The sequence below is a fragment of the Mastacembelus armatus genome, chromosome 8, assembly GCF_900324485.2.
Source record: "Mastacembelus armatus chromosome 8, fMasArm1.2, whole genome shotgun sequence".
NCBI lineage: Eukaryota > Metazoa > Chordata > Actinopteri > Synbranchiformes > Mastacembelidae > Mastacembelus > Mastacembelus armatus.
The window spans coordinates 23099418-23126461 of NC_046640.1; the positions used below are offsets into that span (position 1 = coordinate 23099418).

At 42.0% G+C, this 27044-nt stretch overlaps 2 protein-coding genes across 3 annotated transcripts; both read left to right on the forward strand.

The window, feature by feature from the left end:
- Nucleotides 1-1435: 1435 nt before the first annotated feature.
- On the forward strand, nt 1436-16985 carry itga2b (integrin, alpha 2b). Its single transcript, XM_026324256.2, has 31 exons — nt 1436-1578; nt 2516-2646; nt 2737-2837; nt 3689-3854; nt 4284-4333; nt 4424-4469; nt 7862-7981; nt 8298-8342; nt 8498-8541; nt 9362-9427; nt 9525-9577; nt 9662-9734; nt 10040-10175; nt 10344-10529; nt 10611-10656; nt 10792-10893; nt 11374-11429; nt 11785-11936; nt 12008-12121; nt 12390-12457; nt 13161-13296; nt 13385-13477; nt 13611-13690; nt 13777-13857; nt 13941-14046; nt 14502-14657; nt 14748-14834; nt 14942-15061; nt 15140-15241; nt 15325-15447; nt 16083-16985. The coding sequence occupies exons 1-31, from the start codon at nt 1436-1438 to the stop codon at nt 16170-16172; spliced, it is 3072 nt and encodes a 1023-aa protein (XP_026180041.1). The 3' UTR covers nt 16173-16985.
- A 389-nt stretch (nt 16986-17374) lies between these two features.
- On the forward strand, nt 17375-24511 carry syngr1a (synaptogyrin 1a). Of its 2 annotated transcripts, none has more exons than XM_026325704.1 (4): nt 17375-18782; nt 20873-21110; nt 21209-21354; nt 23172-24511. In XM_026325704.1, the coding sequence occupies exons 1-4, from the start codon at nt 18681-18683 to the stop codon at nt 23328-23330; spliced, it is 645 nt and encodes a 214-aa protein (XP_026181489.1). In that variant the 5' UTR covers nt 17375-18680; the 3' UTR covers nt 23331-24511. The 2 variants fall into 2 exon arrangements, with proteins under 2 accessions (XP_026181489.1, XP_026181488.1); XM_026325703.1 differs by lacking the exon at nt 23172-24511 and adding an exon at nt 21656-21970 and having other exon boundaries at nt 17387-18782.
- Nucleotides 24512-27044: the final 2533 nt, after the last annotated feature.

A 27044-nucleotide genomic window follows, 5' to 3' on the forward strand; every position in this document is an offset into this window, starting at 1 on the left:
AGGTGAGTTTCAGGTGAATCTCATCTTTATTGCAGCCACAGTTGGTCCAAACAGTTGGTTTTAATCTGTAAGGACCAGTTTTACAGTGCACACAATTATTTATTATGTTACTTCAGTGAGTCGCACTGAACATGTATTCAGTATTATATTCCAAACTAGTATTTTACAATGAAAAATATTTGTTCTCTATGAAGCTGTTGATCTAACAAAGTGGATTTTATTAATTTAACTTATATTCTGTTTTTTAAATGATGTGAAACAAGGGAGAGATTCAACAAAGGTCCATGACCAGACCTGACCCAGCGATGCTCTGGTCAATTCATGGGGCTGCTCTATGTAAATTATGATGGCCAGAAATAAATAACAAACCCTTTTTACAGATTCTGTACAGTTTGAGACACATCAGACCTGAGAGCTGGACTGTTACTAGCAGCTGTTCTGCATATTAACCATGAAATGACTCAAGCACCAGCATCATCGGCACAAGTTATCAGCCTTATGCAGCTTCTTACATCAGGGGAAAATGGGGCTTTACGCATCCTGTATGCGTTTCCTGCACACTTGTGGTCTGGAACGCTTCATAAGTAAAAAACCAAAAAAGCTTCAGTTTGACATATTTAAGGTCCAGATCAACTCAACTTTCCACACAGACATGGTTATGCTTTAGAAACAAAAGGAATAGGAACTATGATCAGTAAAGGTTGAATCATCACTGAACCATAAAGTGTGATTTTTCCTAAAACAAGAGAAACAGTCAGCACAGTGCGATCATTTCAACCTGTTTCATACAAATCAGCTTTTTTCAAGGGTTTAGTAAAACTTTCTCGAGAGACAACACAAAGCGCATTTGATGCATTCGATCAAGAAAATTACAAAATTATAAAAATAATTTGGAGATGGAAACATTTTTCATTTCTATTAATAATATGACTCAAAGAGGGGAAAAATTGCCTTTGAAAAAAGCAGCTCTGTCATTTATTAGTGTCAGTGTCAGATTTCAACTTTGAAATCCCAGAACAAATGTGGTTTACAGACAGGCATTAACACAGCTCACAGGAATCTAGTAACTGATGATCACCCATTAAAGCAGAACCAGATCAGATCCTAAGGATGGAACTGACAGCACGTTTCTGTGTTTTACTTTCTGTTCAAACTAACAGTACAAAGTTGAAATAAACACAATAGAAAATCTTACACATGATTCATTGTAAAAACAACAGTTAAATGTGTGTTTCTGAACTCACCACATACAGAAGAACAAAACGTACAAAATAAAACTCTGCAGAAAAAGATAAACACAGGCTTTTATTTTTAACTCCTATCAACAGGAAACAGTGGAAAAGCATCTGTCAGTCATCTGTCGGTGTCAGAGCATTGAAGTGTCAGAGAAAACTCAACAACCACTTCAGTTTCCACAGGTCAACAGACAGGTGTGATGTGTGCTCTCAGATATGTGTGTGCGCTGCTGTGTCTGAGTGTGTGTGTGTGTTTGAACCTGTTGGATGAAGCTGTGATGTTCAGTGGACAGACTGGAAGTCTGTTCGGATTCTCGCTCGACTTTCACACCATCAACAACAAGTAAGAACCATTTAATTACCACAATTATCACTTTACCATTTTAAACACAACTTAAACAACTTTAATTACCATTTTAAGTACCTCTAACATTTGAATGAACAAAATATTAATACCTAAATTACTTTAATTAGAACTAAACATTTGATCTGCTGATTCCTTAATTATCCCTGTCAACAACAAAACTAATAGCACATTAGTTGACAAATTTATCCTACATAAACATCCCTACATATATTATATATATACGTATATTATATTAACTAAAATCATAATAGCTTAACTAACATTTTGGCCCGATCTAATGAGTAATTATGACTAATCCTCTTTTCACAACTTTTCAACTATTGTTTAGGCTTAGTTAGTTTAAGACTAACACCTGAAGTAACATGTTAACCTGGTTTTTATTCTTAAAAAGGTCCGTTATGGTGCAGGTTCTGAAGGACCCCACATCTGGGGTAGTTCTCCCATACCCCAGAAGACTGAAGTCCTTAAAGTTGCTGGTGTACTAGAAAAAGTCCTTCTTTTCAAATTCTGGGCTCATAGTTGTAGTAGTAGTTCTGGGGTACATAAAAGGTTTCTCTAGTTTTTAAAGCCATTTGAGCAAGTAGTTTATTGGTTCTTGGGAAAAAAGATCTTTGAAAAGAAGGGTTTTGTGCCATGTTAAAGTCCCTTAAGAAGCTCTGGGTCTTAGGTTATTTGGTCCTGAGAAAGACATTTTGGAGCAAGTTCTCTGAGAAGTGGTTTTGGTTCTGCAGAAAAAAAAAATTCTAGGGTTTTATTAAGATTCAATTCTGAATTCAGGGGTCCAAAACTGTCCTGTGGTCTTTGCATGCAGAAGTAGATTTCTTTGATCCTTTAAGTGGTTCTAGGGCCATGAGGAGTTTTAAGAGAGAAACTGATGGTAGAAACACTGATTTTTATCTGTTGTTTTCTGCAGATCCTTTGTTGTCATTGGAGCCCCTAATGCGAACACCAGTCAATCACGAATAATCCAGGGAGGGGGTGTGTTCCTCTGCCCCTGGTCACCTGGAGGGGGGCCATGTGACATCATCGATTTTGACATGAAAGGTACATTTCTGTCATATGCTCCAATTAAAGCAAAAGCAGCAGAACGTTTCTTGATGGGAACTTTCTGACTGAGTGTCCCACCTATCCCAGGTGATGAGGACTTCAGCAGCTCTGGGCTGTTGTTTCACACCTTTAAGAGTCGGCAGTGGTTCGGAGCTTCAGTTCGATCGGTCAGCAACACACACTTACTGGTGAGAACACACAGACTTTAAATCAATTAAATCACAAAAAATGTATAAAGAAAAACGCAACTGTAACACCACTACAAGAAAATATATTTATTTTATCAAAAATATTTACAGTGGATAAGAAACCAAGAGCTGACAATGAATAATTTGAGGATGTGTCTGGGGAAATCCAAATCCAGTTTGCTTTATTTCTGTTGAAAATGCAGGTGAGACTGATGACTGTTCCTGGTTTCACAAAATCTAAAAACGCTGAAATGATCGATAAAGACAAAAGGCAGATTGTTGCTGAAACATAAAAAAATATTTATTAGTGGAAAAATGATTCTACATCTAAAAAAATATTTTCTGTATAAATCATTTGTAGTTTGGTAGAGGGAGTATATGCCCAGGCCCTACTGCAGTAATTTATATAAATAATAATAAATAATGGAGCAATGTACAAGTAATGAAGCCTGTAATTAAAGTGTAATGTGTTTTTTGCTATTTAGGATGAAATCATATTAATATGTGATTTCCAGATTCACTTCTTTTCTGTAATTATTTCAAGGAATGTGACTACACATTTGTTTTCTACTTTGTTTTCTACTTTCTAAAATGTAGTGAGTTTCCTTGACACTGGGTGAAAATTGTTAATTTACGGCTTCATGAGTCACCATCTCAATTTATTCCTTTGTTCTAAAGTGCCTCAGCTTTAGAGAAAATGGGTGTAAAACAGAACAGAATTGTGTATTTGTAGATGTAAAACAGGTCATTAAACCAGCCCGAAAACGCATGAGAGCCTTAAAAAAGAACAAATTGTGCAGACAGTGGTCAGATGAGGGTAATAACAGTGAGCGAATGTGTTCACCTGTCAGGCCTGCGCTCCGCTATTCCATTGGAATGTTCAGAGGGGAGGGGCGGAGTCAGGAAAAACACCTGTGGGGAACTGCCTCCTATTGGACCAGACAACAGGAAGCTCCACCTTCTTCTCCCCCTGTAGAGGAATTATGATGGAGGACGACTACAAACTCATGAAAAACAGTATGATGGCCGTCTTCTCTGATGTTCAGTTTACATTTCTATACATCTTATCAAGCTAAAATCCTAAATCTGAATCATAGATCCCGATCTGAGCTCAGCTGAGAACCATGTTTTCTGGTGGACTTGATCTGGTTGTTTGGTCACACCAGGGTTTTACTGACAACTTCACACCCAACAAACAAACCGAAGGGTGAAATTACTTAGGAAACACTAGGCAGTATATCAGAAGACATAGGATGTAAAAAGCTAAAATAAATGAACCGAAGACAAAACAGAATCAGATGAAAAAATAAAAGCTTGTGTTTGTTCACCTTACAGGTGTCTCTGTACAATCGGTGTGTGGCAGGGCATGAAAACAGACTTAAAACTACAAGATGAAAATTATTATTATTCTGCCTCCAAGTCTCATCTCCATCTGTTGTTGTTTAGGAAATGACCAGCGTTACTGTGAGGTGGGCTTCAGCGTTGACATCACCAAGGTGAGGGCGTGGTGAGCAGTCACCCTTAGGTAGCAGGATCGACAGTCCCGGCTCCTGGGCCTCACTCCTGACTCTTCCTGTCTGTTGCAGGGGGGTCGGCTGGTGCTGGGAGCTCCAGGAAGCTTTTTTTTCCAGGGTAAGGGGAGACAGCTGCTGGTTACTGACAGGAACTACATCTGATTAACAACACAGGCCGCTTCAACAAAACTAAGTAAGGATTTGCATAACACTGTGCAAATCCTTCTAGTCTATTTAATACAGCCGCATTAGTTTCAGCCAAATTCTGAATGAATTTAAAGAGCAGAAATGTCTGACTATTTCAATTGTAATGGAAGGGACTTCTAAAAGAATCCTCTTGGACCTGGATAAGACCAGTCTGTTCAGAGATGTTTTGCTACTCTTCATTGAGGATTCACTTCAGCTGCTCTCTGCTGAAAGGGATTTGTTGCTTCAGCTTTAACATATTGTTGGACTTAGCTCAGAAGGACAGGCCTGGTTGTAGTTTTCACTTTTGTCTTCTTGTGTGTGACTTTTAGTGTTGGGATCTTCCTGGGACAAAACTCATCATCTGTACCCCCTTATTCCTAACCAGGGTCCCAGGGATCAGCTGGAGCCTATCCCAGCTCTCTTTGGGTGAAAGGCAGGGGTCCACCCTGGACAGGTCCCCAGTCCATCACAGTGACATAGAGACAAACAACCTCACACACTCACACTCACTCCTATGGGCAATTTAGAGTCACCAATCAACCTGACATACATGTTTTTGGACTGTGGGAGGAAACCAGAGGACCTGGAGAAAACAAGACTCATCTTTTCATTTGGTATTTGTGTACAACTTCATAAATGTCAGCGCCCCTTCAGTTTTTACTCTGCTGTGACTCCACATTAGCTTGTTCCACCTCCATTCCTCACATTCATCAATCACTGAGCCTCTGATTTCCATAGTTAATCCTAACCTGGGATGACACAGTGGGGCAGTGGTGTGGCACTGCCTCCTCCCAGCACCAGGTTGTGGGTCGGTCGGAACCCCGGTGGACCCGGGGCCTTTCTGTGTGGAGTCTGCATGTTGTCCCTGTGTCTGTGTGGGTTTTCTCCTCCCACAGTCCAAACACATGCAGGTCAGGATTAGGGTCTGAACCCAGGTGGACCCGGGGCCTTTCTGTGTGGAGTCTGCATGTTGTCCCTGTGTCTGAGTGGGTTTTCTCCTCCCACAGTCCAAACACATGCAGGTCAGGATTAGGGTCTGAACCCAGGTGGACCCGGGGCCTTTCTGTGTGGAGTCTGCATGTTGTCCCTGTGTCTGTGTGGGTTTTCTCCTCCCACAGTCCAAACACATGCAGGTCAGGATTAGGGTCTGAACCCCGGTGGACCCGGGGCCTTTCTGTGTGGAGTCTGCATGTTGTCCCTGTGTCTGTGTGGGTTTTCTCCTCCCACAGTCCAAACACATGCAGGTCAGGATTAGGGTCTGAACCCAGGTGGACCCGGGGCCTTTCTGTGTGGAGTCTGCATGTTGTCCCTGTGTCTGTGTGGGTTTTCTCCTCCCACAGTCCAAACACATGCAGGTCAGGATTAGGGTCTGAACCCAGGTGGACCCGGGGCCTTTCTGTGTGGAGTCTGCATGTTGTCCCTGTGTCTGTGTGGGTTTTCTCCTCCCACAGTCCAAACACATGCAGGTCAGGATTAGGGTCTGAACCCCGGTGGACCCGGGGCCTTTCTGTGTGGAGTCTGCATGTTGTCCCTGTGTCTGTGTGGGTTTTCTCCTCCCACAGTCCAAACACATGCAGGTCAGGATTAGGGTCTGAACCCAGGTGGACCCGGGGCCTTTCTGTGTGGAGTCTGCATGTTGTCCCTGTGTCTGTGTGGGTTTTCTCCTCCCACAGTCCAAACACATGCAGGTCAGGATTAGGGTCTGAACCCAGGTGGACCCGGGGCCTTTCTGTGTGGAGTCTGCATGTTGTCCCTGTGTCTGAGTGGGTTTTCTCCTCCCACAGTCCAAACACATGCAGGTCAGGATTAGGGTCTGAACCCAGGTGGACCCGGGGCCTTTCTGTGTGGAGTCTGCATGTTGTCCCTGTGTCTGTGTGGGTTTTCTCCTCCCACAGTCCAAACACATGCAGGTCAGGATTAGGGTCTGAACCCAGGTGGACCCGGGGCCTTTCTGTGTGGAGTCTGCATGTTGTCCCTGTGTCTGAGTGGGTTTTCTCCTCCCACAGTCCAAACACATGCAGGTCAGGATTAGGGTCTGAACCCAGGTGGACCCGGGGCCTTTCTGTGTGGAGTCTGCATGTTGTCCCTGTGTCTGAGTGGGTTTTCTCCTCCCACAGTCCAAACACATGCAGGTCAGGATTAGGGTCTGAACCCAGGTGGACCCGGGGCCTTTCTGTGTGGAGTCTGCATGTTGTCCCTGTGTCTGTGTGGGTTTTCTCCTCCCACAGTCCAAACACATGCAGGTCAGGATTAGGGTCTGAACCCAGGTGGACCCGGGGCCTTTCTGTGTGGAGTCTGCATGTTGTCCCTGTGTCTGTGTGGGTTTTCTCCTCCCACAGTCCAAACACATGCAGGTTAGGATTAGGGTCTGAACCCAGGTGGACCCGGGGCCTTTCTGTGTGGAGTCTGCATGTTGTCCCTGTGTCTGAGTGGGTTTTCTCCTCCCACAGTCCAAACACATGCAGGTCAGGATTAGGGTCTGAACCTAGGTGGACCCGGGGCCTTTCTGTGTGGAGTCTGCATGTTGTCCCTGTGTCTGTGTGGGTTTTCTCCTGCCACAGTCCAAACACATGCAGGTCAGGATTAGGGTCTGAACCCAGGTGGACCCGGGGCCTTTCTGTGTGGAGTCTGCATGTTGTCCCTGTGTCTGTGTGGGTTTTCTCCTCCCACAGTCCAAACACATGCAGGTCAGGATTAGGGTCTGAACCCAGGTGGACCCGGGGCCTTTCTGTGTGGAGTCTGCATGTTGTCCCTGTGTCTGTGTGGGTTTTCTCCTCCCACAGTCCAAACACATGCAGGTCAGGATTAGGGTCTGAACCCAGGTGGACCCGGGGCCTTTCTGTGTGGAGTCTGCATGTTGTCCCTGTGTCTGTGTGGGTTTTCTCCTCCCACAGTCCAAACACATGCAGGTCAGGATTAGGGTCTGAACCCAGGTGGACCCGGTGCCTTTCTGTGTGGAGTCTGCATGTTGTCCCTGAGTCTGTGTGGGTTTTCTCCAAATTGTCCGTAGGTGATTGGCTGCTGGCCTGTCCAGTGGGGACCCGCCTCTCACCCACTGCATGCTGGGATTGGCTCCAGCCCTCCCTCGGGGGCCACTGTTCTGCTTGTTTTCCAATTATCTCTGCCCAACCTTCTGTTGATTACCTGGAGTAGGTGTGTTCATTCAATCAGAAGGTGGAAGATACTAATTCACTTGATCTTCCTCCACTCCACCCTTATCTGAGATGGTATCTTCCAGTTTCGGATAGTTAGATTTTTGGAAACAAGCTGGGTAGTGGCCTTCAAGAAACATCACAGCTGACAAAACTGGGTTGATTTCAGGTCAGGTGTTCACAGTGGATGTGAGTGACATCATTGACAGTGGGCGGAGCAAAGATCCTATCCAGTATGTGGGAGGAATCAGCCAATCAGATGAGAGAGGAGATTATGACCTTTACTGTGGTGAGTAGTACTGAGAAAGGTTGAATTTTTAAAATAGGACTCCTAAATAGTGAAACTCCCAGGTCTATCAGCTGCTACGTTTCCCAGGATTCAGTGGGAACGCTGTTTATAACTTCATGATTCTGTGGATTTATCTGACCAAAGCCAAACCTCAGCTAACTGTCTGTCCTTAACACATTACAACATTAACCTTGTTCATTTTAAAGACCTTTTCAAACAAACACATCAGTAATGTTTAACATGTATCACAATTCGACAAAAGAACAACATGGTTCTCTTCTGACAGAAAATGACTGGAGTGTTGTGTGTCTGTCAGGTTATTCTGTGGCCAGTGGTCTGCTGACTGGAGACTCTACACCAGGTTAAGAAAATACAATACAAGCAAACTGATTAATGAATATAACTAATACAACCTGATTGATTTCTGTGATTACATATTACTGACAAAGGGGAACCAGTGACATCAATACAACTGATCACTTATCTATTAATGGATCAATAATGATTGTGTTTCAGATTATGTGGTTGGTGTTCCAAATGACAGAAACACAGCAGGAACAGTAAGACTTTATTTTAACTCTACTGAACTCTTAGCCTGGTCAGCCAGACCCAGTCCTTTCTTAGCGAAAGAATGTGGGTCTGGACCCCCTGCCATGGAGAGGCTCTTCCTCCGGCCTCAAATGAGCCGGGCCAATCGCAGCCATTTATCTGCAGTGGGGCGGGCTTTACTCTCCAGTCGTCCAATCAGATTCAAACAAGCCTTGCACACACTGACTCGTTCGTAACGTTTCTCAGTGTCAGTCCCAAGTCCGCGAATCTTTCTACAACTGGCTTTTGTTGTTTACTCTGTTCAAAAATATGAACAGAACAGGTGATAACACCATGTTCTCATGGTCATTTTGTGAGAGGTCATCCTGACCTCTCACAAAAATCACAACAGTCATTCACTAGTGTCTCTACTACAAACGCCACATCCTTCATTTCTCTGATTGATATATTCTGCGTCCATCAGAAATCGATCTCACCCCATAAGAGTCCAGACTAATTCTTTGCATTGTACCGAACTCTGAGAAAATGTGCTCTGACTGTATTCTACTAGACTCTATTTTACTCCACTACAAAATCTTTACTTTTCATTGTGATTTTATAATTTTCTGATTTCAGCATCCCGAATTTTGAGATTTGAGTTTTCATGTTTTGATTGAATAGCTGGAGGAAGAGGAGAGAGGCATCTTTAACTTGCTGCTTTAGAGAGTTAAGACTACAGTTTATTCTGATGTGTGCTCAGCTGTGCTCCACTGGGTTCTCCAGTGCTCTCTGGTACACGGTTGTATTCCTCAAGGTTCTACTGGACACTAGTTTCACTCTTTGTGTTAACAGGTGAAGATCTATGATGGCAGGAGTGTGGGAACCCTAAGACTTTACCACACCTTCCTGGGAGCTCAGGTGTGAGCGTAATGTCATCACAAATGTAAATCTACCTGATAAGAAAGTGATGTGAACTGTCTGAACCCGGACCCGGTGGTATCTCTTTCTCCTGTAGGTGGCGTCATACTTTGGCCACAGTCTGGCTGTGGTTGACATCAACAGTGACGGGTTAGAACCCTTTCACTCACTGGCCCTGAATCTTTAATAATCACATAACTGTTTGTGTATGAAACCTTGGTTTTCTGTCTGTAGTTTAGATGATGTGCTGATCGGAGCTCCTCTCTACATGGACAGAGTGATGGAGCAGCTACAGGAGAGAGGACAGGTCTGAAAACATCAGTAAAGTTCTTACATTCCTTGTTGACTTAATGTTTTCAGACACTGTTTACCTAAACTGGGATCTTCCTACAAACCTGATGTCTGAGCAGCTCTGTGAGTTGGTTCAGTCACATCACTGTTCAATATGGCGGTCTTAAATAACACAGGGTACTACAAAAATAGCTGGTCAGAATCAGTAGTTATGATAAAACAGGCAGTTACTCTGCTTATTTTGTTTCATGCGAAGTTCACAGTAATTTGCCCTCCTAATTACTGAGAGTACATTTTATTCGACCACTATTATTATTCCAGGTGGTTGTGTACCTGCAGAGAAAGCACACCTCCTTCTCATCCCAGCCTGACCAATCACTGATTGGCTTTTCCCTGTATGGGCGGTTTGGCTCCGCCCTCACTGTGCTGGGTGACCTGGACATGGACAGTTACCAAGGTAATCAGTTATCATCTAGCTGTTGTTGTAATGCAAGATGGCCGGCAATCTTCTGACTTTAGCTTTTCATGCTAGTTGTTAACAAGCTAATGGCAGCAGCTAACACCACCACCTAACAAAAACAAAACCTGTGCAATAGCTCAGCATCCTCTGATTGGCTCTCTACAGATGTGGCTGTTGGTGCCCCTTGGTCAGGTGACAGAGAGCAGGGCCAGGTGTTTATCTACCTGGGGAACAGTAATGGTCTGTCAGTTACACCCTCCCAGGTGATTGACAGCCCCTTGCCCAGCAGCCGAATGGCATTTGGCTTTACTCTGAGGGGCGGAGCAGACATTGACGACAATGGATATCCAGGTATGCTATATTACTGAAGCATACTATATTATTGAAGATGAATAATTAATGATTAGTAACCTCCTTTGTCTGCCTTTGTAGACCTGCTGGTTGGAGCATGGGCTGCCGACCGAGCATTTGTCTACAGGTATGACCTCACGCTGAAAGTCCTCAAACTCACCTGTTTTTTGAGTGGTGACCCCTGAAAACATTAATTTCTTGTCACCACTTCCAGCTATGTATCATTTGCGTTCAGTTAATTGAAAGACATTTGTGTGTTCAGGTCCCAAGCAGTGATTCGGTCCAGAGTTTCTCTCTGTCTGCTGCCGGACTTCCTGAATCCAGATATCAAACTGTGTCATCAGGAAAACACACCTGTGTCCTGGTAAGGAACTAATGAACACACAATTAACTAATTCATTAAGAAGGAAAGACTGCATGACAAAAACATACTGGTTGGCTACTCGCTAAAAACACATAATAAACAATTTAAATGGAAATGTTAAGATTTTTGACAAAATTAACAGCGTTAGTTACAGCGTAACAACGTTAGTCTCTGTAGTTCTGAAGAGGGTTTCCTGTCTTAAAGGCATTTTACTAAACTTGTCATTTACTGGCATCACCAACAGATGTTCAAAGGTAATTTTTAGATTCTTTCAAATACCATTGTGGAGATTTTCCTTGCAGTTTATAGTGAATAGAATTTTATGCAATTGCATTAAAATGGCAGACAGTAAATATACTGCACTAAAAAAGGAAGTTGATGTTGATTTGATTTCATCTGCATATTGATAAACATCCATACTGTGACATCTTATATGATCACACAACAGACTGTAAATTTAACTGATCTCTCTCTCCTTAGCTTCCATATCCAGATGTGTGTTTATGTGTCTGGTCACAGAATTCCACAGGAGACAGGTAAATCTGAGACAGTTTGTGTTTGTGGTTGTCTACACCAGGGGGACCCAACCTATGTTCCTTGAAGGCTGACCCACTTGTTTCTAATATCCCTGCCCTACACACCTTACCTGGATCAGGTGTGTTCAGCCAATCAGAAGCTGGAAGATGCCATCTTAGATGAAGAGGGAGTGAAAACACTTGAATTGGTATCGTCCAGCTTCTGATACTCCTGATTCAGGTAATCAGCAGTGGGTAGGGCAGAAAAACAAGTGGGGCAGTGGCACTCGAGGACCCGGGTTGGCCACCCTTGGTCTACATAGATTTATCAATAGTGACCTAATTGTTCTGACTGCCTTTTGATTGGCTGAGGCAGCACTGAAGCTGGAGCTACACTTAGACAAGATGAAGCAGCCGATGGCAAGACGGACCCTGCTGCTGTCGACCAATCAGGCTCAGGATACTATGATCCTGAGGGTTCAGAGGGAGGTGGGCATGGCCTGTGTCAATCAAACTGCCTACTTGAGGGTGAGTACCAAAAAAAAAAAAAGAGAGAAATACAGGTGAATAGAGTCACACCTGCATGTGTCTGTGTGCAGTCTGAAGAGGAGATTCGGGATAAGTTGAGTCCAATCTTCATCACCACCAACATCAGCCTCTTCAACACTACCCAGCATGCTTTGCTGCATGGACAGACACACGCTGCTGCTCAGGTGAGTCTGGGATACATGACTAGAAATGCATCTTTATAAAGATACAAACTTCAACAAGTGTAAACTAATTGGGTTCTGCTGCAGAACATTGGAATATCAAAAAATAGCAAATAATACCTAAACCTGATTTGAAATTGGAAGGTAAATCCAAGTCCTGACCCTAAAACGGACATTTGAAGGTGTAAAACCCAAACTGGTGCTCATGAGGTTTTTGTCAGTAAGATAAAAGTGATATTCAGTTTCACCAAACAAACTGGGTGTATCTTAGACCAGGATCGTTTTGGACTGTGGGGACGACAACATCTGTGTTCCTGACCTGAAGCTGAGTGCTGAAGCGTGAGTCAACAACCCATACACTGCACCATCTATAAGCTTTATTAAGAACTAGCATCATCATCTCAAACCTTTAACACCAAATGGTAACACTCACAGAAATACTTAGAGCCAATGAACACAAAGCTAAAGAAGCCATCTGGACACTGTCCGAGAAGAACAGTCAATCTGACCAAACAGTTAACAACAGTAACAAAAACCATGAGCTTGACAGCTGAACAACAGATGATGGCCAAAAAAAAAATATCCGACTGCCTGGCACAAATGCAGGAGGTGAACTAATGAAACACAGGTGAATACAGTCAAGGAAAACAAGACAAATAAAGTAGAGGAACATGCACACTGACAATACAGGAAGTGTATTAAAGTAATTATAGTCCAAACTCAGGAAGTCTGGTGGATCAAGTCACAAATTAATAACATGGACTGTCTTAACAAAATGTGAAACAATAACCTTTAACAAGAACCATCATTTATAAGCATCATCAAATCCCAGGATTGTTATTATTAACTGATAACCTTTAATAACGATATTAGACATTATCAATATGGAAATCGATTACAAACCTCCACCACCATCATTATCATCAGAGTACAACTGAGCTAGAGCCAAATGAACTATAAGAATAAAACCACAACGAACCTGAAAGTCAACTATTTCTGCTTTAGTCCTTGGTCTTACTGGTTCTACTGGTTTACCTGTTAGTGTGTCAGACAGCGTGCTGGTTGGCGAGGACCAGTCGGTGGTGCTGTCGTTGTCGGCGGAGAATGACGGTGAGGGAGCGTACGAGACTGAGCTGGTGGTCCGAATTCCCGAACACACACACTTCCAAAGCAGTCGGGTGAGCACACACACAAAAACACAGACACCCACGCACGTGCGCACACACACACACTGACATAATCTCAGTTCACTGTGTTTACCTGCAGGGTGTGAACAGACTGGTGTGTGTCCAAAGGAAGGACAACCAGACCGTTATCGTGACCTGTGACCTTGGAAACCCCATGAAACCACGACAGACAGTAACACACATCTCATTTTAATGTAGTGGAGCATTACAGAAATATTCTCAGTGTTTTCACTGGGGGAAAGATCCTCCATGTGGGAAGTTATGTCTGTCTGTCTGACTGACTGTGATTAATTATCTGTCTGTAGCTGAGGTCAGATCTTCTGTTCAGTGTCGGTCGTCTGGAGGAGGTGGAGAGTCACGTCACTTTTGTCCTCAGAATCAGGAGGTACAAATGTCTTTGCGTTGTGACTGCAATTACAGCTGGTGTTAGTGGAACAAAAGCTAATGTCTGTCCGCCCGTCTGTCTGCCAGTAAGAACTCTGTGAATCCCTGCAGTAACGAAGTGTCAGTGAAGGTTCAGGTCAAAGCGGAAGCGACTCTTGAAATCAGAGGGTAAAAAAACAACATGATGTGTTAAATTGTTCCATGTGTGTCAAATGTCAGACTGAACGTGATGATGCTGTTGGTGTTTTCAGAGGCTCCTCCCCTCCAGACATTGTCCTGCCCCTTCCTGACTGGCAACCCGCAATGAACCCTGGGAGTTTAGGGGCAGTGGGTCCACTGGTGGAGCATGTGTACGAGGTAAGATGTTCAGATCAGCATGCAGCTCAGGGTTCACCACTAATGCTGAGACAGATTAAAGCAGGCCTGTTTCAGCTCGGGTCAGGCCCAGAGCATCACTTGCCAATGCTGAAGTTAGGGTCTGGATCAGCTTAGGCCAAGGAAAAGATCACGGTTTAGGTTCAAATGCTCATTAATTGACAAAAACGGTGTGACACTGGAACCGAACACTTACATATTCCATGTTGCCTGTGTTGTCATGGAGAAATAAGCAACTGGTCACAGGACTGTGGGTGATTCAACTGTGGATGAAAGTCGCCCTGAGAAGCAACATAAGCTGTGGGCACTCAGTCCCATTAGTGTCACATTGACCCCCACAGTCCAGAGTCCTGTCCTGGTGTCCTGCAGCTCTTAGTATTAAGAATATTGGTCATATTGATGATACTGATAATACTTAGGACTGTGCTGGTGTCTAGTTGAGGAACTATGGTCCAAGTGGTGTTAACGCCCGGCTGATGGTGGACTTCCCCTCCACCTGGCGACATCACTACCTGCTCTACATCTTCACCAACGCATCTGAAGAATCACTAAGCTGTCGGACACTGAATGCATCACAGATAGACCCCTTCAAGGTCTGTCATCTGTCCGTCTGACCTGTCTCTCACTTATGTCTCTCACCGACCTTTCTTTAACCTGTCCTTCTCTCACCTGTGTCCCTACAGCTGGTTAATGCCTCCTCCAGTGTTTCTGCAGTTTCTGCACTGATCCAGCAGGGGGAGACAGATTCACACAGGCAAACTGTTCATGTGGTAAATACAGTCCAGTTACTGCAATCCTGATCGTACAAACATGTATGTCACCATAGCGTGTACTCAGTAATGATGATGGTGGTGTGTGTGTGTGTGTGTGTGTGTAGAACTGCAGCAACAGTGAAGCAGGGTGTGTCAGATTTGTCTGTGATGTCACAGCATTGGGGCGGGGCTTCAGTGCTGTTGTTCGAATCTCAGCCCGACTATGGACATACACACTTACAAAGGTACGCACATACACTTAAAGGTACACACACACAGGTGATGTTGATGAGGTGGTGATGTCATTGTGTTACTTCCCACAGACTCCCTACCTGAACTATGAACTTATTTCCTCCGCCTATTATGATGTCATCAACACATCATCAAAGGTCCAACCAGGGTTGCTGCCTAGTGGACACACACAGGTACAGAGGAAAACACACAGTCATCAACATGAACTCCCAACAGAATCCTTGTCATTTTCTGTATGATTTGCGTGTGTCTGCAGACTCAGATCAGTGTGTTGTGGCGTCCTCCTGATGGCGAGGAAGATGTTCCTATTGGATACATTGTCCTGTCAATCATGTCTGGACTGCTGGTCCTGAGCCTGATCTGTTTTGTCTTCTGGAAGGTATCAATCAGTCAGTCAATCAATCAACCAAATCATAAAATAAGCAGTCAGTATTCGCCATAAGATCCTGGTACCCAGTGTCTCTTATAATGTCATAGGACGGATATTAAATTGGCAGATTTCTGAAGTGACTGCCCCTGTTTATAACAAACAGACAAACATTCAAAAAGTTTGTTTAATTTTCACTTTCAAAGGCTTATGCACTTCAGCATATATTGACGACATACATTTTGGTTTTAATAATAATAGCTTTTGCTGAGTATTAAGGTGTGAACTCCCTGCAGACTCACTGCATTTTTGACTTAAATATTTATATTTTTAAAATTCAGTTTGGCATCAACAACACAAAAAATAACCTTATGGATATATTGTTAATGTGACTCAGTCAACCTGACTGGCAGCAGCTAACAGCAAATTCCATTCACAATTCTGCAGATTTAACACTTCTTTGTGCATCACCGGGCTGTAAAATTTAAATTTATTTATTTTATTGTAACAAATTGTATATAAATTACATATCCAAATATTATTATATACAATAATAATATTCAATTGTTTCATCATGTAACGCAAACCCAGAGGCTGTTTAATATAAACTAACCAAACAAAGTGTGTCTGTCTGTGTGTGTGTCTAGCTGGGTTTTTTTCAGCGAACCCGCCCCCCCACTGATGATGATGATGGTGAAGAGCAGCGACTCGATGAGGAGTGTCATGTGACTGAATAACACACACACACTCATGTGATGTTAAATAACGACATCGTGCATGTCAGCAGTTTATCAACCAGTCAATAAACATTAATTAGACATTTTTGAAATTCAGTTTAAATTCAAGCCTCATTTGCATAAAGTCCCACTGTGTGACAGTGTGTCTGTGGGTTTATGAGAAAATGTGATTATTTTAATGACTTTTGAATGTTAAATTACAGCAATCCAACAGTCACAGATTAACACAGTCACTTATAACTATTGTTACTGATTTTCATTGATTTCATTTTATTTTGAAAAATACTTTCTGAATTCAAAACTGTAAGGACAATACGATCAAAAGATGTTTTATCAAACTTTAATATGAAATCGCTGTATGATCACAAATGTTGATTTGCCCCCAAAAATTGTAATTTTATTACTTAAACAAATGTTATAATTAAGCCTATTTCATTTATATTATTTATTTTGGTTATTCACAATTTAAATTAAATTAGGCTGTTCCTTTTTCATTTTAAGTTTCAGCTGTTGGTTTAATCTTCACTAATGCTAATAGTCATAAATATAAAATGGAAAAATATTTAGTAAGATAAAGGTTTTAAGTCTTCATGGCACTGATGCAGAGTCAGGTCTCTTCGTGATTTTGCAGTTCATAAGCCACAAAACTGTAGTGAACTGAAGTTTTAAATCACAAATTTGCTAATTAATTAAGAAATGAAAAAATTAAGCTTGTTTAATTTACACTTTCAGAGGCTTATGCACTTCAACATATATTGACATACATTTTGGTTTTAATACGAATAGCTTTAAACCAGGTCTGTCAATCGATTAAAATATTGAATCATGATTATTGCATGATTGTCATGAGTTAACTTGTGATTAATCACACATTTTAATCTGTTCTAAATGTACCCTAAATTAATACTTTTCAAGTTTTTAATACTCTAATCAACATGGACATGGACAAACATGGAGGCTTTATGCAAATGTATGTTTATTATTAATGAAACCACCCTAAACATAAAGAGCATAGACATGTTTCAAAGACAGAAGATATGTTTTTCAAAGAACTTGTTCATGTCTATTAAACACATGGAAAAAAAGGACAGAAAAAACCCAAGTTCCCATTATTCCTCTTTCTTTGCACTGAGCCAGTTCAAACAGACGAGCCTGTTTACATTTTCAGATGACAGGGCATCTCATTTTTCTGAACAACATGCCCTGAAAACAATGTTTCACAAGGTGTGGATGTGGCAGGTGTTGCTAGGTATCTGCAGACATCGTTTTGTAAATGCATTTATCGTTCAGAAGACCCTTTTCTTTCTCCATTTCTGTTTGCTGCTGCACTCTTTACTGCCTATGGCTGCATTTTATATTTCTCCTACTACGGGCTAGGCCGTGGGTCAAACAGGAACTGCGCGCTGCTTTAATAAAATTAGTGCCACTAAAATGAGTTTGCGTTAACGCATTAATTTTGGCAGCCATCAGTAAATCCTATGAACACATACATACACACACATCATTTGATGTGTTTCCGTGGAAACACACATCTGTTTACCTGCAGCTGCCTGGCAGACACAACTGAGGGAACCAAAACAGGTAAAGTAAAAAAATCAAGATGATTTTCCTGGTTTAATTTTTGGAAATTTAAAAAAAAAGGCTTTAATGTTAACGTTTCACAGGAGCAGAAGAATCTTTAATAATTTCTTGAATTTGATTTTTTTTGTGTTCATTTTATTCTTTATTTTGATTTTTCACTTTTTTACTCCCAATCAGATTCTCATGATCTGTGTATTAGATATCAATCAGATGTTTGTTTTACAACAAAAATCTATCATTACATATATTATATTTTTAGTTTTATTAAATTGTAACATTTTTATTAAATTACACTAAACATTTCTCTTCTGCTGACTTTTAAATTAGATGATGCCTCTTAATAGTTTATAGTCAGGCCCCATTACTGTTCTCTATTATTACTTTAATTCTTCTATGTCAATCTATATGCAATACGGTTGGTAAGAAGCTAAACTTTTATGTTCTGAGATTAATCAATGGACAGAAAAACAAAAATGACGATGAACAAAATGAAGAAAGTCAAAGGAGTTTTTTAGTTATTAAATAGAAATAAGGACAGAGGGAAAGGAGACAAAATGGGGCTTTATTCCCCGAGTGAAGCCTCGCGGCATAACTCCACCTCCTCAGTGATTGGATGACTGTAACTCCTCACATGATGCGGGGAAAAACACATTGAGGCCTCTGATTGTGAGATGGTTGGAGGTAACTCTCAGCCTATGAGGCTGAGCTCAGGGCAAAAAAAGGCTTGTCCACTCAGGGAGGATGAGAGGGATTAGAGCAGATTACAGAGGAGTTTTTATCGACAGAGGAAGAAAAGAGCACCCAGTCCACCGCCAAGTGGATTCACTGGTCTAACTGGACCAAACTGTACTAAAACCAACTGTTCTGACTGAGCTGGGGGGTGGTGGAGGATTAAAGTGGACTGAATCGGGCATACCTGGTGTTCAGATGGATGGTTTTCAGGCATATGGGGCAGGGAAAGCGGGCGGAGCCTTTGACCCATTGACCTTCATCAGACAGCCTCAGACTGTGGTGAGGATTCTCTGCTGGGTGAGTTTGATGATGTAATGATGAAGTCACCGTTGGTTTTTGGTCCATCTAAACCAGAGGTGTCCAACCCATGGTCCTCAAGGGCCACTGTCCTGCTTGTTTTCTTACTATCCCTGCCCTACCCACTGCTGATTACCTGGATCAGGTGTCTTCAGCCAGTCAGAAGCTGGAAGATACCAATTCACTTTATCTTCCCCCACTCCCCCCTCACCTGAGATGGCATCTTCTGGTGCTGTTTCAGTCAACAAGCAAGCAGTGGCCCTCAAGGAACATGGGTTGCCCACACCTAATCTAAGGAGTTGTACCTGGCCTCACCTCAGAGGTCACACCTGTCACTGAGGACATTACAGAGCTGTGTGTTTTAATTTGATATTTCATGTTGTACATGAAAACATGTTTGAAATTGTCTAACAAGGTTTTAACTTATCTGGTTTGTTGGCCTCTCCTGAGCATGGCTGCATAGGGGATTTAACGGTGCAGTGAGAGTTACGTCTGCATGGAACTGACTCACAGAGTTAAATCTCAACCTGTGAAGTCATGAAGCTTCTCAGCCAATGAAAGAAGAGCTCTCTTTCATGTAAACTGTTTGTTCCATTTGTTCTAACTGCAGGTGAAATGACCCCAGCAGCAGACAAGCTATTGGGCTGCAGTGAGTCGGTGACAGTTACAGAAATGATTCACAGTGAAATATCTGGTAAAACACTGCTCAGTTAAAGTCTTGCTAGCTCCTGCAGAGTCCTCTGGATACACCCTGAGCACATCAGCAGTGAGGACGTGAATGAGAACAGCTGCGGCTTCTGTTTCTGCTTTGTCTGAGTTGTGTGCACCAGGAGTATCGTAAACACCACAGAGTGACAAACATGATGATCACCAGGACAGGCTCAGTAACATTGAGGTTTCCATCCTAATGCAGAACGACCCGACCGGAGTGTCGTCTCTGCCCCTCATCCTATGTGTCTGAGTTGACTGATGAAGGTAGAGAGAGTGTCCAGCCGCTGCCATTAAACAACCACAAAAGAAGAGGAGCTGAGTAACAGATGGAAATCCTATGGAAACATGAAATCACTTGTTGGTTTCATGTGGTCTCTGAGTCACATGATTCATCAGTTTACACTGGGTTTATCCACACAGAGACCTCAGATAAATATAAAATACTTTTCTGTGAAATGTAAATACAGGTGGATGGAAACACACCTCAACCAGTGGTTTAGTTAATATGTGCTACTAGTGGTTATGGTTTAGCCACTAGTTGAGTAGGTTTGTTTTTGTTTATTCAGTTTGGTTGCGTGTACTTTGGTGTATCTAATGTGTGTTTAACCTGTTCTAGTTGTAATTTGGTTTCTGTTAGTTTAGAGTAGCTAACATTCTGGTTTAGTTAAGCTGGTTTTGGGTTAGTTTAGTGTTTGGGTTCTGGTGCAGTCAGGTCGTGTTATCTGTGTGTGTCTGGTGTGTGTTTTAGTTGAGGTTGTGTTCAGTGTGTTCTGGTGTGTGTGTTTCAGTCATGAGACTGGTGTTAACATTCCTGAGGCACAGCACAAGACTCCTCAGACAAACCCTCACTGTTTACCTCTGCTTCTGCTCTGATTGGATGTTACAGAGGCTATAGGCCGCCCTGATTGGAAGTTACAGAGTAAGGCTGAATGACACAGGAAGACAATTTTTTCTGTTTGCAAGCTGACAGACAATTTGGTATTTTCCCTGAAATGGTCCTGGATGGTCTAGCTCTTTCAGTAACTATAGAGGTTTTGTCTGGGTTAAGGTGAGGACAGGTGTGAACAGATGAGATTTGGAGCTCGGCCAGAAAATAAATGTCACTGTCCATTATCTATACCTTCTTATTCCTATTTAGGTTTACAGGGATCTGCTGGAGCTTATTATCACTGAACTAATTCAATGTTAAAAACATCATGTTCTTGATTGTCTATGTATCATCCAGACATCATTTTCACCCATACCCCACTGTGATTGGCTCAGCTGTTACACAGCATGCGATTGGCTCAGAGTCTTAATTAACCACCACATTCACCATCATGCAGCTTCAATGCAACTTCAAACAGTATCTGTGCTAACTGCCTGCTCTGTGTTCTCAGCTCTTCTCCATTGTGATCCTGAGCTGCATCGTGAACGAGGGCTATGTTAACCGCCCTGTCGAGGTGGAGGAATACTGCATCTTCAACCGCAACCAGAACGCCTGCAACTATGCCATCGCCATGGCCACGGTGTGTTTCCTCTGCAGCGCTGCTTTCTTGGCACTCGATGTTTACTTTCCGCAGATCAGTGGCGTGAAGAACCGGAAGAAGGCTGTCATGGCCGACATCGGAGTGTCAGGTGAGACGCTGCCTCCCACACTTCTGTGATATCTACCTGTTTTAGTAACCAGGTGTAACCCGTGTTTAACAACCAGGTGTAACGTGTGTTCTCTGCAGTTCTCTGGTCTGTGGTCTGGTTTGTTGGGTTCTGCTTTCTGGCCAATCAGTGGCAAGTTTCTAAAGATGAAGACAATCCTCTGAACGAAGGGGCTGATGCTGCTCGAGCCACCATCGTCTTCTCTTTCTTCTCTGTCTTCACCTGGGTAAGTACCTAAGCCTGTTAACAGTCAGAATTCTTTTCCACCGCAGGAAGTTACCTGTCTGTAACCACAGGTGTGTTATAGGAACACAAGATTTGAAGCAGGTGGGGTCCAGGGTGGTTCAGGAGGTCATGGCAGTTTTTATGTGGGCTTCAGGCTGATACTGACGACATTTAAACGCGTTTAAATGCTCCTCTTGTCAGGTTCAACCTGAGCTGCTGCTTTTTAAATGTAAACATGTTAGTGTGGAGATAAAAACGTACATGTAACATGTTTGTTTCTCTGTGTGATATGTTGTGTGTAGGGAGGTCTCACTCTGCTGTCGCTGGAGCGTCTGAAGAGAGTTTCATTTGAAGAAGAATACAACAAACTGTTCACACCTCCGCTCGCCTGAAACACACACACACACGCATGCATACACACAGAAATTCACTTACCTTTAGCTCTCTCCTTACACCAATCATCCTCCAAGCTCCACCTAGATCCTGATTGGTCAACCTAAGTGCCTGTCATCCTAAGTGCCTTCCAGTTGCCATGGTGACATAGTGATGCTGTTTTCCTGTTCATATATTGTTACAGTGATGATGATGTGATGAAGATTAAAGACATGAAAATTCAACTGTGGTGCATGAAGAGTTAATGAACAGTCTGATATCACTGCAGTCATCGTGATGTCATTATGAGGTCACTAGGTTAGATAAAATCACCTGTATTGACCCTTAAAAGTGAAAGTCACGTGTTACTTCAGCAGAGAAACTGATCAAGACAAGTTTATAATGAACTGTGAATGAGTCTAATTGTAGCTCAATAATTATATATGACATGCACTAATAAGAACAATGTCATCAAAATACCATAAAAATGTAATGACAATAATTAACCTGAATTGCTCTTCGGGCACTAATAAAGTTTATCTTATTATAATTCAGCAGACCAGGATGTTACATGTATACAGAACTGTGACCGAAATAATTTAACATGACTAAAGGTCCTATGACAGAGATCACACCTCGTCTCCCTTTTCATTCACTTTTCTGAGCAAAGCGACAGTTGACAACATGTTTCATGTTTAGTCCTTAATTGATCAACTCTGTTCGCGCTGATGAATGTGTCATATATCACATCATCATAAACATTGGTGCTGTTTAGTTTGATAATGCATCAAAACTGTGCAGAAACATCCGCATTTGGAGTTTGAGAAGGAAATTAAAATCATTTCTGAACAAAATGTGATTTTGGAGTAAAGCTGTCAGTCTGTCAGATAACATGTTCTCACCTGGTTGCTGCTGGGGTTTTGCTTGTAGGGTTGCATACAGATGACTACTCTACCTGTATATCGGTGGGTCAGAGATAAAGATGAGAAACACAATATATGCCTAAATTAAGAGCCCAAACCAAAACGCCAGCAGGTGTTTTGCTACCTGTGCATGTAAGACTTCTATAGAGCAATTTAAATAATTTAGGGACATAGATTTAATCCAACATGAAACATGAACATAGACACATAAAATCAAGAACAAATAAAAAACAAAATCATACAACACAAACCAAAATCAAGAAGTTAAACCACAGTATATCTGTGATCATGACAGCAGTTCTCATGTCATTATTTCCAGATCCAGATCTATGAATTTAAACTTAAGTTTAATCCGCTCTTTTATTGTGTTTTATTATTTCTCCTTATTTTTCCCTGTCTGGCTACACAGAAAAAAAGACTAGTTTACATTGCATCATCATTTTCTACTAAGCTAGTATTGATAGTTATCGTGTTTATTCCAGTAACAGTAAAATTTCATCATTTGAATCCACTTTGTCTGCAGGCTGTCCAGTGTCTGCTGGGAGTCCACCGCTTTAAGCTGGGAGCCGACTCCATCACCTTCGATCAGGACTACATTGACCCCAACCAACAGGAACATTGTGAGGCCCCGCTCACAGAGGGGCGGGGTTTAAATTCAGATGCTATGGGAGTGGACCCATAGACATTTAAAATACATTTTTATTTATATTTTATATGTCTGACTGGACCTATACAATATGACGTCACCAGTAGCGTTGTGGACCACGAGAATGAAGCTGATTCAGTCGCCATGTTGGTTTTGTGGAGCCAAAATTACCATATTTGGACAATAAGGCAGCGTCTAGAGAACGTTCCCATGACGACGTGGATGAAAGGAGGCACCTGATTGGTCAGTTATTTACCTTCTTGTGTTACGGAGCAAATATCGACATATAAAAATCAGGAATATTAAGAGTGTGAAAGAGTATTAAGAGTGACGAAAAAGCCACAATGATTAATAGTGACTTAGTAATTGGCGCTGATTTTTAAATGAAAGTCAATCCGAGCCAGGGCTTGATGGAGCCAGCGGCCACTTCCTATGTGGTTTCGAACCCGGAAGCGGGTTTGCTATGTCCACCCATTCTACAGTCACTGGGCAGGAAAGGATCATTGTGATTCATTTAGAGACTCAACAGAAACACGGAGGAACTCGAAACAAAAACACATCGTTTTACTGTGACTTTGGCCGCCAGGGGCGTGTCCTCTGTCAGCCAATCACAGCCAAGAATATTGTAGCAACCTGGCCGGGGAGTTGGCGGCCAGGTGCATTGTGGGAGTTGTTATCAGTGTTTAGATAGGTTACCTGTTCAAATGTGTTAAGAGTTTCGTTCTGTTTGGAGTTATTGTGTACTTTGAGTTGTGTTAGGGAGGTATTGTGTGTGTTTGTGTGGGATTGTTTAGTGGGAGTGGCTGTCACCATGACTCTGGGCGATGTGTGTGGAAAAGGGGCCTGGTGACAGCGCTTGTAAGTGTGTGGAGTTTGATGGCTTGTTCTCTGAGCAATAAGCTGCTTGAAAGAAGAACACTGGTTTCAGTTTTCAACTTTTATTCAGTTTGTCAAATGGCAAAATGTTTAAAAAAATAAGGAATGACAAATGCTCCAAATGGCAAATGCTCCAAACTGGTTTCAAAAATGGTTTGTGTTGTATGATTCAGTTCAGTGTGTACTAAACAGAGAAAATCAGCTTTGTGTTGTTTCATGTTATGTAAATGTCTGCAGTTGTTGTTGAATGAAAACCACACAATGCACATAATATACTGCCGCGCTGGAAATGCGGCTTGGTCTTTTCCGATTTTGGAAACATGGCGCTGTTCTATTCAATTCAATTCAATTCATTTGTATAGCGCCAAATCACAATACAAATCATCTCAAGGCACTTTACAAAAACTAAAACTAAAAACCCAGCAAATCCCTTATGAGCAGCACTTGGTGACAGTGGAGAGGAAAAACTCCCTTTAACGGAAGAAAAAACCTCCAGCAGAACCGGGCTCAGTTTGGGCGGCCATCTGCCTCGACCGGTTGGGGTGAGTGGATAGAGCAGAGAGAAAAGAACAGCAACAATAAACAACAAATAGACACTGCAGGTTGGTGGGGCCAGTAACTGCACATCAGTGATATACAGCTCCAGGACCAGGGACACCTGCAGAAGGTACAGAGAGAGAGGGAGAGAGCACAAGGTTAGTAACATTCAATGGTGGAATATACATGAGGTGGGAGGAGAGGAAGAGAGGGGAGGGGAAGGGGGGGGTTAGGGTAGGGGAGCTCAGTGCACCGATGGTCCTCGGGCAGTCTAGGCCTATAGCAGCATAACTAAGGGATGGTTCAGGGTTACCTGAAGCCAGCCCTAACTATATGCTTTGTCAAAGAGGAAGGTTTTAAGTCTAGCCTTAAAAGTACAGAGAGTGTCTGCCTCCTGAACCCAGGCTGGGAGCTGGTTCCACAGGAGAGGAGCTTGATAACTAAAGGCTCTGCCTCCCAGTCTGCTTTTGGAAACTCTGGGAACCACAAGTAGACCTGCACTCTGAGAGCGAAGTGGTCTATTGGGATAATATGACAGAAAAAAACAGAAATGTAGAAATTTTTGCAAATTTATTAAAAAAGAAAAACTGAAATATCTGAATACTTATGACCATGTGATATTTTTTTCTGTCAAGATGGGGTGCTGAGTGTACATTAATGAGAAATAAAATGAACTTTTTTGATTTTGGCAAATGGCTGCAATGACACAAAGAGCGAAAAATTTAAAGGGGTCTGAATACTTTCCGTACCCACTGTAAGGCATTAATGAAAGACTGACTTATCCCTGTGGTATTTATTGCAGCTGTGACTCACGGTGTCTGTCTGATTTTTAAGTAAAACGTTATGAGTTAAAGCCTGACTGCTTCAGGCTGAGTATTTCTCATATTACTCACACTGTTGGCAGTCTGAATATGAGCGTGGAGAAAAAAGTGAAAGTAAAACACTGACCTGTTTGACTCTAACAATCAGTGTTTCTACATGATCAGCTGCAAACATCCAGTTATTCTACCAAAATATCTCATCGAAAAACAAATGGATTAGAAACAACCCAGATTCACACCAGGGTTCTGTTCTTTAAAAATGTTTGTTTTAAGGTGCTGCTTTGGGACTGAAATAATCCTGATAATTCTGATCCAGATAATCTGGTTCTTTAAAAGCACTTTGAGGATTGATTTGTTGATCCTTGATGAGCACGCACTTATTGTGAAATTAAGACAAACAAAATCTTTTACACAATCATTTTTAGTTTTTTAACAGAGCTGGGTTGTTTTGTGAAAAAAAAAAAAAAAATTTTAATATATGTCATTATTGTGAAAATCACAGTGACATAGAATCAATTACTAATAAGAACAAATATTAAGAAACCTAATCACCTTTGTATTTTAAAGTAATCCGTCAGGACCATCGTTACTGTAGACTTTTGGTATTAAAAGCTGAACAGATTCATCTCATAACTTTCGATCAGTTCAAACAAGATGTGAATTTTATGTCACTTCCTGTTAGAAACCTGTGTCCTTCCAGGTCAGACTCCAGCAGCCATTGTTCCTGCTCACTCAAACAACACCAGTCGAACCCATCAGCTCATGAGAACAACACCTGAGATACAGGTGAGTGTGATGATTCTGAACCAATCTACAATGTGTTCCTTTGCACTGAAAAGCTGCAGTGAAATGATGATTGGTTGTTTCCACAGAAACAGGTGAATTCTGGTAAATTGTTTTAATTAGTTGTTGGACGGGACAGGAGCAGAAACAAACCAGACCAGTCAGAGAATTGACCTACAGTCTCACTTTGTGTTTGACAGCAGCATACAGTGCTGGGTCAGGGTTCTGTTGGCACATTGAAGTTTGTGGTTACGTTTCAGAGGAAATAGTTGAAAGTTTTAGTTTAGTTTAAGAAGAGATAAATCTTTTATGTCAAAGGTAAAAATTCTGACTGTTTTGCAATGTTATTTTCTACTTTATAAATCAGTGGATTAATAATGAGCTGACGACTGAATGTGTCATTGTGTTCCTGATGCAGCTGCAGACAATTAAACTAAAATAGAAACAAGAGATGAGTCACAGCAGATGATTGTTTCTACTGTTTCTACTCTGGTTACTGTGTGCGCACAAAAGTAAATTTCAAACTGTGAGTTTTCATGATGCTTTAATCTGAAAAAAGGAACTTTTAAAAAATAGAATTACAACAATAAGGCACTTGAGAATTCCTTGTACAAAAATATACAATCTATATCCAAGCATAAATAATTCCAAATACAATAAATAAATAAATAAATAAATAAATAAATAAATATTCATTATTAATCTGTGTGCTTGGTGGGTGTGGCATCTGCCT

Excerpts from the sequence above, each read along its gene's own strand:
- itga2b (XM_026324256.2), top strand. The coding sequence starts at position 1,436 with ATGTGTGCTCTCAGATATGTGTGTGCGCTGCTGTGTCTGAGTGTGTGT. Across the intron at positions 9,578-9,661 it reads GTTGACATCAACAGTGACGG|TTTAGATGATGTGCTGATCG; the intron begins GTTAGAACCCTT and ends TTCTGTCTGTAG. Across the intron at positions 11,430-11,784 it reads CAGAATTCCACAGGAGACAG|CACTGAAGCTGGAGCTACAC; the intron begins GTAAATCTGAGA and ends TGGCTGAGGCAG.
- syngr1a (XM_026325704.1), top strand. The coding sequence starts at position 18,681 with ATGGATGGTTTTCAGGCATATGGGGCAGGGAAAGCGGGCGGAGCCTTT. Across the intron at positions 21,111-21,208 it reads GGCCGACATCGGAGTGTCAG|TTCTCTGGTCTGTGGTCTGG; the intron begins GTGAGACGCTGC and ends TGTTCTCTGCAG. Across the intron at positions 21,355-23,171 it reads TCTTCTCTGTCTTCACCTGG|GCTGTCCAGTGTCTGCTGGG; the intron begins GTAAGTACCTAA and ends CTTTGTCTGCAG.